Below are 12,266 nucleotides of genomic sequence, written 5' to 3'. Positions count from 1 at the left end.
GTGAAACCCCAATTCTACTATTCTGCTAAATTGACATATACTATTAATCTTTCCACTAAGTTCTTATTTTATAACCATAAATAGGTACATCCTTTAACTCTCATCAGAACTTATTTTTCGGGTGATAATGGTTAATTCAAACATAACTGATCAACATGCAGGAATAGGAGATTGTAGAACACTTAGCTCTGAGTGGGACATCTATTGTCATCTATTATCATAGTCATATCTCTAAACCCCAAGGTTTCCCATAGAGAGATGCAGTGGAAGTCTATAGTAAAGTAGTATTTACTCTGATGATTACAAGACTGGTATACATATAAACTCAGAGCAGTGTGACTGCATACACAAGATCAAGGCAGCTGGAAACCCAGCATGGATGAAAGATGTGATCATAAAATTCTACTCCTAGCTGAGTAGCTTTTGGCAAGATGACTGCTCAGGGAGGAACAGTGAGTTTTCTTCAGGAATGTGGACCTTGAAAGACTTGCCATGTTCATTAAACAATCCTATGCTCAAACTCATAATGGCCAGCAGTAATCAGATTCAGTTAATTTAAGAGGGGGGGGCTCATAAAATCTAAAGAAAAAAAAAGAGTAGGAGGACACAGTAAGAATTGGTGATGAGGAAATCAGGGTTAGATCAAATAATATTCTGCATTGTGAAATTCTCAATAAAAAAGTTTAAGATTTTTAAGTAAATCTCTTTATAGAGGTACTTGTTTTATAACATGAACCCCCATATTGGTGCACCATTATATAAAACCAATATGTTTAATTGATCATTTTAATAGAGAAAATGTATGAATATGAGCATAATTAGTTATATTTTTAATTTTCAATTTTATTGTAAGAGTTACTAATTCAAATGTGATTGTAGTTGAAAGACCAGAATGTTATACATATTAACATATGTATAAAAAATAAAGTATTTTTTATTCTTTAATCTTTTTTACAGTCTAGTTGTTATTATCCTTCCAGTCTGTTCTCTGATTGTTCTACATCCTATACCCCCTCCCGCACTTTCCATCTCCAAGAGGATGTCCCAACACCCCTATTCTCACCACACCAGACCTCCCTACTCCTTGGGGCCTCAAGTGTCCTGAAAGTTAGGTGCATAATTCTCTCACTAAGTAAAGACCTAGCAGTCCTGAGCTGTATATGTGTTGGGATCTCATATCAGCTGGTGTATTCTGCCTGGTTGGTGTCTCAGTGTCAGAGCAATCTCAGGGGTCTATGTTAGTTGAGGCTGCTGGTCTTCCTTTGGGGTCTCCCTCCTCCTCAGGCTCTTCCAGCTCTTCCCTAATTCAACCACAGGGTTTCTGGATTCTGTCCATTGGTTAGGTGTAAATATCTGCATATGACTCTGTCAGGTGCCCCAAGGACAACCATCCTAGGCTCCTGTTTATATGCACATCATAGTATCAGTAATAGTGTCAGGCCTTGGAGACTCCCCTTGAACTGGATCAATCTGGGGCTGTCACTGGACTTCTTTTCCCTTAGGCTCTTCTCCATTTTTGACACTTAAGTAATATACATTCAAATATAACATTTAATTATTATTATCAAACACCAAGAATTTTATTGTTATCAATAACAATGTTATACGTTAATAAATAAACAAATGTTCTAAAATTTTGAGTCACATGTTTAAAATTTAGATTTTGTATATTCTGTTTTTCTCTGATTTGGAATGTTTTAGGCAGCTATTTAATCCTTTTTAACTGAAAAGCAGTTTTATCGTACAATGTATTTTGATTATTTTTTTCTTTCCCAAGCTTCTCCAATGCCCTACTCATCTCCCCACTAACCAATCTTCATTCATTCATTCTCAAAAAAAAAAAGATAAAATATGTCAAAAATACACAAAACGTCCTCACACAGGAAGTGATAAAAGAGTTCACTTTGTGTTGACCATCTCCTCCTGAGCTCAGGGCCTATTCTGGAATACAGTTGATATACTCAGTGAGACTCCATCAGAGAAAACTAAGTTTTTCTTTGCTGGTGAGTATCAATCACACATAACTTCTTCATTATGAGTGGGACCCTGTGTCCACATTTCCCTTTCAGTTTTGGAGATGAGACTCCATCTGGCTTGAACCTGTGCAAACCTTGTATGCGCTGCCAGTCACTGTGAGTTCATTGTGCATCAGTCCTGTTGTGTATGGAAGACCCTGTTTCTCTGGGGTCAACCATCACCTCTGGCTCTTTCAATCTTTCTGCCTCCTCTTCCTCATAGATCTCTGAGATCTGTGGCAAAGGTTTAATGAAGACATTTCATTCAGGACTGAGTGCTCCAAAATTCCTTACCAGTTGTGGGTCACTGTGCAAGTATCATTTTTTAAGTAGATACTGGGGATCCCAACTCAGATCCTAATACTTGTGAAGCAAGCACTTTATTTTGCTTATCATCTCTCAAGTCCCTAGAAATTTAATTAATTTCAAACCTTAACTAAACTTAGTAGGGTTTTTTAATTGTAAAATCGAGAAGTGTTTTATTTTCCTTTACAACTTAATAAATACTTCTTGATGACTGCATATCGGGTAAGGTGGCTTGGTAGTTCAGAAAGTTCAAAGCAATGGTGTTTTCCTGACACTGTGTAGTCTTCAGTAGTGAGTGGAATGACTTGTATGAAGTTACTGTCAAACAAGCAAGACCGCATTTATCCACCCATCATTTTCAGGATTGTTGGTAATTTGGGCATACTTTCCCCAAATAACCTTGTTTTTATTTTTTATTTTTTGTCACAAGGCCCAACTCACTCACATTCACTTCAATAACTGCACCTTTGATGATCACACCCAGGGTTGTAAATAATGTGGATGGTGGATTCTTTTTTACACCTAGTATAGGCAGGCAAAAAGTAGCTTTCAGCTCAGGGTGTGTGACATGGGCTTTTTTGAAACATAGACCCATTGGCCTAATGAACCTTTCATATTTAGGTGGTTTTCTTATAAAACCATCACCAACAAAGCAGACTTTAGTAACCATTCTCTTCCATGCCTTCTGTTTTCTTTTTCCTGTTTGAATAATTTTCAATACTTCTGTTTCTCCTTAAGCACGAACTTTGGGTAGAGGGACCTCTCATTTTCCCGACTTTTCTTTTTGTTTCTGCTTAATCATGATGGAAAGTACTTTTGCTCCCAACTGCCCCTCTCTGCCCAGCAGATAGGCAGGGACTTCTCTTTATGGAGTCTTCTTGTCATTCTTTTGCCTGGTGTTTCTCTTTTCATGCACCTTAATAGTCTTTTTCATTTGTATTTTCTCAGCATGGTGCTTGTTTATGGTAGAGCTTAGCCTTCAGGCAAATCATTTTTTTTTCTTTTTGCCTTCTTTGAACATTCATGGGCCTCCCAACCTTCTTTCTTTCTCTTTTTCTCATGGTAGTCCAAATAATATCCATATTATTTGTGGTGCAATTCAATATATTCATTTTGTGGCTTGATGACAGCCGTGGAGCAGCCATCTGCGATCCCCCGAATTCCAAAATCCTTTAAACGTCTGGGTGTCACTGGCCTATGAGCCTACTTCACTCAGCCTTAGTTGGGTTTTTAATATGTTATTAGCCTACTTAGTTATAGATATTAGCTTAAATGTGTGTCTAATCAAGGTTTATTTTTTAAAATGTTTGATTTCTGCTTAAGCTTTATCTATATTAGGAAACCTAATATGGCAATTGATATTAACTTACAATTACATAGAAGCAGTAGCTTATTGAACAGAAAAAGATTATAAATATAAAAGTATTATATATGTTATATATACTTATTTTATATTTTTGTTATATATATAAAGAGCTAGAGATAAGATTTTTTAAGTCTTCACCACGAAGAGATGATAAATATTTCAGGAGACAAAGGTGCTTAGCATGACCTTTAACCTTAAACATGTGTGTACAAAAATGCCTCATGACACCACACTACAGTGATGTGCAAAATTAATGATTTTTAACATTTGCCAGTGAAAATAAATAAATTCACAAATCTATTATTTATAAATCACAAATGTATAAAAAGTTTAAACCAGCGTGATCCCTAAAGACCAATAATAGTTTCTTCCCTAGGAAGGCATGATGAAGAACTTCAGGTATTCTCACAGGAAACCTCTCCAGAGATCTCCAAGTCTACAAATCTCTGCCCCAAAACACCAGCCTAACTCTACAGCATCTCATTGAAGAAAGGATACACTGTGCCCATTGAACATCTTTCAATCCTTTGAATAGCAGTCACTCTTGCCTCGGGATTCACTTTTAGCCTGCAAATATAAGTAAGGTAAAGAGCCAAAGATGAAAATCACATTTAATGACCTTCAAATGATAACCTTTCCAAGAGATATGTTACAGGCCACTGCAATTTATCATTTACATACAGAACGTGGGAATTGGGTGAGAGATGTGATTTACTATGTTACGCTTACAAATACGAAAGAAGTAAGTAACTGTTACAAGGCCATAGAAAAATGAATGACAAATTTAGAACTTGGTTTATGTAAAGATGATTTTACTTATTTTTTCTGCCTCACTAGGTTGGAATTTTTGACATTTAGCTGAAAGTGCTCCTCAGAAAGTACCTATCCAACAATCCATATATGGTTTCATGATTTTGTACTGAATACTGTATGGTGAATGTTCTTTCTTTTATAAAAATCTGATAAGTATCTATATTGCATAAACACTAAAGTAAGAAGTTTAACACAGAAATAGATGGCTGTATGGATCTGCTATGAATTCCTTGAAAAGAAAAGAGTGTTTTCAAACCTGCTCTGGGTGGATTATCCAGATGATCCAACAAATGTGAGTCTGAAGTATCTGGAAATGTCTCAATATTCACTACAGAGACTTGATATTTATTCACAAGAATGATTTTTCCCCAAAAAATATAAACAAAGAATAAGATAGATGACACTTTGATTAGTAAGTGGTGACCTTATCATGATCTGTATATATTTTCATCTCAGTGGAAATTACAAAATACAAACAAATATGTAAAGGAGGGAAATGATCCATCTTGAAATATGAAAATATTCCTAAAATTCTTGAACCTGAAATCCAATGCTTTTTGCCTCTACATCACTCTGATTATTAAGAAATGTATTCAATTCCTGAATCTAGAGATTTTTCCCTCTCAAGCAGTTTGTGCAATTTTAGAGCATCACATTTCTCAAATAGTCAACTTTATTGTTGATAAAGTATGACACTTATCTTACATACTATAACACTCTCACACATGCCATCCACATATTAATCCCTTATAATATACACTAAGCCTTATCTCCTTAAGCCACTAAGATAATACTTTAAGATTGGGCTGCCTTGTCCAGCCTTGATGTGTGGGTATAAGCCTACTCTTATTGTAACTTGTTATGTCAAGTTCAGTTTATATCCATATGAAGCCTGATTTTTTCTGAAGGAAAACACAGAAACAATGGATCTGTGGTAGAGGTGGGGTGTAGCATGTAACTGGTAGGAGTGGTCAGATGTATTGTAAGAAAGAAAATTAAGTAAAAATATAAAATGCTATTATTTCATCAAAAATCCATTCTAATAAAGTACTTTCCAACATGGAAATTATCACCAAAATAAATCTGTGCAGTTACAAGCTGCCCATAACCTGAGAACAATCAAAGCCTGGTCTCTGTGACTTAGTTTTGCCAGGAAAGGAATATGAGAAAAGATGAGATTTAATAAAAATGGGCTCTTTTATCCTAACTAAACTATTGTTTCTAAGAAAAAATATTTTTAAAATGACCTGACTATTGAGTTTTCCTTTTGTAGCAAGAGACATCAGCTCTAGAAAGAAGCAAAAGTTTAGGAAACACTGACAGCTAAAATGGAACCCAGGAACATGGTTTACATTCTCCATTAAAACAAAGCTAGAGCCAGGCTTACTTCTGGGACATTGATATTAATCTTCAATAGAGGTCTCATTTCTATAAAAGTCCACAGCAAGTTATGTATTGACTTTTGTGTTATATAAAATAAATCATAAGGAAAATGATATTCCAAGTCTGGCTACTTTTTTCTTTTTAATGATTATTTTATTTTTTTTAGATTAAAATATAATTATATAGATTTCTCCTCATCTTTTTTCTCTCTACATTCTTCCACATTCCCTCCTTGCTCTTTGTCAAATTTGTGGCCTCATTTTTCAACCACAAACATGATATGGAAAAGATGTAATGATCATTCTTGTACTTTGTAAAGAAAGAGAGCTGTTACTAAAATTGAGAAGCACTAATTCAAGATATACAATTAAGCTTAGCTTTATGTTTAATTTGAAAAAATATTTTGACTTGATATTGTAAAAAAAAAAGGCTAAAATAAATGCAATAGTTTAATTTAAAAAAATAGAAGAAAATTACCTGAAATTGCTGCAGGGTATAGGAACAACAGTTATGGGTAAGACATAAGAATAGTCTAAGAAGCACATGGGAACCCAGATCATCTCAGTGACCCAGTACAGAATAGAAAAAAATAAGGGAGAAAAGCTTCTATAATTCTTGAGGCAAAATTCTTGAATAAGGCATAACCTACATTGATCAAATTTAAAGACCATCACCTCATATTGACAATAAGAGTATAGCTATTACTTAATAAACTATAGTTAACAGTCACAATTGCCTTTGATTTATGTTTATTTCTCCCAATAGTATTCTGAAAGTGTCTATCACTTATGTCTTCAAGTTGAATGAAATAAGATCTTTATGGAAGTTATGCTAGGACCAATAAATCTTAGGAGATAAACAATAGATTTTATAGGCATCTATCTCCCCCAGGAACCTCTGCTCTTTGTCTACTAAATCTGATGGCATAACATTGTTCAGAACTGACACTACAGGTGGAATACCCTCTCCCCCAAGCTATCCACAACATCAGTGTCATATATATATATAATATATATATATATGTTATATATATATATAATGTTATATATATATATTTATATATGTTATATATATGACATGTGTTATATATGTGTTATATGTTAAATATGTGACACTTACCTTACATACTATAACACACATGCCATCCACATATATATATATATATTGAGAGAGAGAGACAGGCAGAGAGAGAGAGAGAGAGAGAGAGAGAGAGAGAGAGAGAGAGAGAGAGGACAGTGTTGATATTAAAGAAGGTATGATCTCATGTTCTAGATTTCATGGTTTCCTTTCTTTTCCCACCAAAATGAAGAAATATGTAGCAGAAGATATTAAATTACTGCCTAATCAACTACTTTATAGTTAACTGTGAAACCCCAAATTTTTGGTGTTTGAACCAAAAGAGTGAGTTCAGTCAAATTCAATTTCACCTAAGAAAATGTAGAGATAAAACCTCAAAAGCATAGGGCCAGAACTTAGCACGGTCTATAACACATTAGTGATAGAAAAAAAAGAAGTGACATATTTAAAAAGTCAGTAGTACTTCTTGGCAGGTGAGAGGAAAGGAAGTGTTAGGTATTGCTGAAATAATAATGGAGCATGGATTCATGGACAATTCATATTCATACAATTCATATTAATCATAACAATTTATTAAATTATTTACATCACAATTAACAAATACATGAAATTTTGAATTCCATTAAGAGCCCTTCAATATGACATATGTGTAATTGATTCACTGAAGTTAATTCTAAAGCCCACGCTAGTTTCCTACAATGTAGAAATAAAAGTTGGCATAGCTAGTAAAGTGGGAAGAATCTGGGAGGAATTGAGAGAAGGAATATAATCAAAATATATTTTATGAAAAAAATTTTTAAAGAATATGGTTCATTTTTAAGTTCCATGAAATTTTCAAGTTATATTTTTCTTTTTTATTATTATGGAGAATATAATAATTATAAGATGACAATAATGAAGAACAGGACAGAAGTGACAGAGTTCATTCTTCTGGGACTCACCAATGACCCATGCCTGCAGCTTCCCCTGTTTATCACCTTCCTTCTCATCTACATCATCACCCTGATGGGAAATCTAGGGATGATCCTGCTGATTGTCCTGGACTCTCGGCTCCACACCCCCATGTACATCTTCCTTGGTAATCTTTCTCTGGTGGATTTGTGTTACTCCTCAGCTGTCACCCCCACAGTCATGACTGGGCTCCTAATAGGAGACAAGGTCATTTCCTACAATGACTGTGCTGCTCAGATGTTCTTTTTTGGAGCCTTTGCTACTGTGGAGAATTATCTGTTGGCCTCGATGGCCTATGATCGCTATGCAGCAGTGTGTAAGCCCCTACACTATGCCACCATCATGACTACAAGTGTGTATACATGGCTTATCACTGGCTCTTATGTCATCAGTTTTATGAATGCCTCCATCCATATTGCAGACATATTCACTCTCTCCTTCTGCAAGTCCAATGTGATCCATCATTTTTTCTGTGATATTCCTGCAATCATGGCTCTCACTTGTTTTGATAATCAAGTTAGGGAACTTGTTCTTCTTTACATTGAGAGTTTAAATGTGTTTTTTGCTCTAATAGTTATCTGGACATCTTACATGTTAATTTTTGTCACCATTTTAAAGATGCATTCAGCTTCAGGACATCGCAAGGCTATATCTACCTGTGCCTCTCACTTCACTGCAGTGTCCATTTTCTATGGAACTGTCATTTTCATGTATTTACAGCCCAGCTCCAGTCATTCCATGGACACAGACAAATTTACATCTGTATTCTACACCATGGTCATTCCCATGCTGAACCCTCTAGTCTACAGCCTGAGAAACAAGGAGGTCAAGAATGCACTTAAAAAGTTGATACAACATTATTAAGGATTAAGAATGTATTCATTTGTTAAAAGCAAAACAAATAATAGGATTTTGATTTAACTTTGTATGGTGCACTTTGTAGCTTCATTCTTCTCAGATCTCCTCCTTGTACTGAATTCAAGTTGATATCTGTAACAAATTCAAATAGATGAAATTATATCCTTACTTCTTCTCCAAAACTCTTGGAAAATATTTTACACAAAATTGTAAACTTGGATGATATACAATAGTTTAGGGTTTTCAAAATCCCATTAAGACTACTGATCTATCACTTAACTACATGTATTTTTACTACATGCCAATGGAAATACACATAAAGCAATTTTAAAATAAATGCCATGAACAGAGAAGTGCATGGAGGTATTCCATGATATGCACATGAGTATGGTAAATTTTATAGAATTGTGTATGTAGTGTGGCTATCTGCATTGCTTAATTTTATGGATTCATCTTACTATATTAGTGGTATGCCTGTGATCCTATTTCCAAGAATTCAAGGGTCTAGAATTAGAAACATTTAAATTAGAAACTAAGACAGTCTATCATCTATGTGGGTGAATGTGCTCCCACTACTTAGACCTCAAAGAAATACAAACCTCCTCTCTGTCTCTCTTGTCCTTAATCCTTTCCTCTCTCCCTCCCTTCCTTCCTTTCTCTTCCTTTATGTCCCTCACTCCCTCTTCTCTATCCTTTCCCCTCCTCCCCCTTTGCCCTGAGCATTCATCTCTTCTCACTCTCAGACATCAGAATTGATGATCTGGTTTTGACTCTTTTTTTAACAGTACCTTCACTAGTTTAATCAAATTTTAGTATCAGTGAGAGGGCAGAAAAACAGCCAGGTTACCTTAAAATCTATTCTGAGAAGAGTGTAGATTTTCTATAACCGGTTTCCTGACTCTAGACTTTGTTCTTCAAGTCTAAGTCTATTGCATTAATCACCAGCTTCTCTCCATCTCAAGCTTAAAGGCAGGATATCATGGTACTTTCCAACCTCCATATCACATGAACCAATGCCCACAATAAATGCCTTCTATTTGTCCATGTATATTACTTCCTATTGATGTTGTTTCTCAGGAGAACTCTAAACGCAATTAAAGCATTTGGTAAATGTGGTGTTTTAATGAGAAATGTCTCCTGTATGCTCACCTATTTGAACACTTGGTCACCTGATGGTGGTGCTGCTTGAGGAGTTTTAGATAGTAGAGCCTTGCTGAGGGAGGGGGGGTATAAGCTTTTGATTGCTTATAGCCTTGCCCCCATTTCCAGGTTTCCTTCTCCCTAATGTTTATGGTTGAATATGTGATCTCTCAGCCTCCAGCTCATTCCACAATGCCTGCCTCTTGCTGCTAAGCCTCCTGTCATGATGGACTCCTATCCCTCTGAAACTGTAATCCCAAATAAACTTTTTCTGCTATAAGTTGATTTTGGTGATCTGTGTTTTGTCACATTCTCTACATTGTCACTGGTTCTCACTCTCCTCACTTTTAAAGTTATTTTCATGTAATTAGCAGGTAGTTCATTTAAAACTCCCCATAGTCCTAATAGGAAGCAACAGACCATTAAATGGTAAGGAATGTATCCAGTATAAGTAATATGTCATGATTTATAAGAAAACAATAAATATAAAATTATTTAAAGGATTTGTATCCAGTTACCTTTTGCCATTTATTTATTCACTTTACATTCTGATGGCTGCCCTCTTCCTCCCAGTCACCCCCTCACATAGTCCCTCCCTCACTCCCCTTCCTATTCTGCTCTGAGACTGTTGAAGTCCCCCCTGAGAAATTACAACACAAGCACAAATAGCACAATTAGCTGAAGCAATTCTAAAAGTTGTTTATAATATATTGACATAAAACACAGTATGCATGCTTTCAACATTTTGTCAATTTAAAACATTATTTGATTTTATTTACAATGACCCTTTTATTTCTTCTGTAATCTGAAAATTAGTTTTTATTCACTGTACATCCCGATTACAACCTCCTCCCTGCCCTCTTCCTAGTACCACCCTTACAAATACCTCCCTCCATTAGCCCCTCCCCTTCTCAGAGAAAAGGAGCTCCCCTTAGATATCACACCACACTGTGAAGTCAAGTTCAAGCAGAATTAGGCATATCCTCTCCCACTGAGGCCTAAACAGGCAGTTCAGGTAGAAGGAAGGGGATCCAATGGGAGGGATCAGAGAAAAAGACAGCTCCAGCTCCACTTGTTAGGTGACCCACCAGAAGACCAAGCTGCACTTTTGTTACAAATGTATAGGAGATTTAGTTCCAGCTCCTGCATCCTCCCTGGTTGGAGGCCCCAGGCTCTGTGAGACCCAAGGTCCCAGGTTAGTGTGCTGATCTCACTGGCAGCTGGTGTATAGAAAAAATAAAATAGATCCATATTTGTCACCTTGCACAAAGGTCAAATTCAAGTAGATCAAGGACCTCAACATAAAACAAGATACACACAATTTAATAGAAGAGAAAGTAGTAAAGAGCCTCAAACTCATGGACATGGAGGGGAAACTTCCTAAACAGAACTCCAGTGGCTCAGGCCATCAAGAATTAATAAATGGCCTTACTCCACTTCCTCCCACCACCCAGAAACCTCCTATCCCATCCCCCCTCCTCATGCTTCTATGAGGCTGTGCCCGCACCTACCCCCCCCCCGCTCCCACTACCCCCTCCCCACCTTCACAATCCCCCCCCCCTACTCTGTGTTCATTTTTCATGGAGCCAAGAATATCCTCTCCCACCTATGCCTGACAAGGCCATCCTCCCCTACATATACCGCTGGAGTCATGGGTCCCTCCCTATGTGCTCCCAGGCTGGTGGTTTAGACCCTAGGGGTCTCTGGTTCTTAGGTATTGTTGCTTTCCTCCTGGGGTCACAAATCATTTCTGCTCCTTCAGTCTTCTCTCTAAATTCTCCATTGGGAAACCCTTGATCATATCAGTGGTTAACTGTGAGCATCGTCTTCTGAATGTGTTAGTCTTTGGCAGACCTCTAAGTAGACAGCTATATCATGTTCTTGACAGCATGCACTTCCAGCCATCCACATCAGTGTCTAGCTTAGGTGACTGTACATGGGGTGGATACCCAGGTGGAATGGTCTCCTGATGGCCCCTCCTTCGGTTTCTGTCCCATGTTTTGTTTACATATTTGCTCCCTTGAGTATTTTTGTTACTCATTCTAAGTAGAGCTGAGGCATCCCCTCTTGGTCTTCCTTCTTCATGAGCTTCATGTGGTCTGTGGGTTGAGAAGATGATGGAGAGGAGAAGCTAGGCAATGAGAGAGAGAAAGAGAGAGAAAGAGGGGGGGGCATGAAGGCAGATGTTCATGTGTCTCCTCCAGTCAAAGATAGTTTATATATCTAGGTTGGGTATTGGGTTACACTTCTGATTGAGCATTACAAGACTTATAAAGCCTTTGATTAACATTTTTAAAAAATTGTATAAAAGCAAAAAGGAAAACGGGGCATGGGATAGGGGTTTTCTAGGGAGGGGA

The 12,266-nt window shown here is 36.7% G+C and overlaps 1 protein-coding gene and 1 pseudogene across 3 annotated transcripts; one reads left to right on the top strand and one right to left on the bottom strand.

Moving 5' to 3' along the window:
• Nucleotides 1-2,650: 2,650 nt before the first annotated feature.
• Nucleotides 2,651-5,926, bottom strand: LOC117723768 (ribosome biogenesis protein NSA2 homolog; annotated as a pseudogene).
• On the top strand, nucleotides 4,165-10,192 carry LOC117717578 (olfactory receptor 5B2-like). Of its 3 annotated transcripts, none has more exons than XM_076918111.1 (2): nucleotides 4,165-4,271; nucleotides 7,829-10,192. In XM_076918111.1, exon 2 carries the CDS (start codon nucleotides 7,846-7,848, stop codon nucleotides 8,773-8,775), a length of 930 nt encoding a protein of 309 aa, XP_076774226.1. In that variant the 5' UTR covers nucleotides 4,165-4,271; nucleotides 7,829-7,845; the 3' UTR covers nucleotides 8,776-10,192. The 3 variants fall into 3 exon arrangements, with proteins under 3 accessions (XP_076774226.1, XP_076774232.1, XP_076774234.1); XM_076918117.1 differs by having other exon boundaries at nucleotides 4,172-4,429; XM_076918119.1 differs by having other exon boundaries at nucleotides 4,173-4,266.
• Nucleotides 10,193-12,266: the final 2,074 nt, after the last annotated feature.

This window comes from Arvicanthis niloticus, chromosome 1 (genome assembly GCF_011762505.2).
Source record: "Arvicanthis niloticus isolate mArvNil1 chromosome 1, mArvNil1.pat.X, whole genome shotgun sequence".
Taxonomy (NCBI): Eukaryota; Metazoa; Chordata; class Mammalia; order Rodentia; family Muridae; genus Arvicanthis; species Arvicanthis niloticus.
The sequence above is the reverse complement of the archived record's forward strand: the minus strand, read 5'-3'. Positions and strand labels throughout refer to the sequence as shown.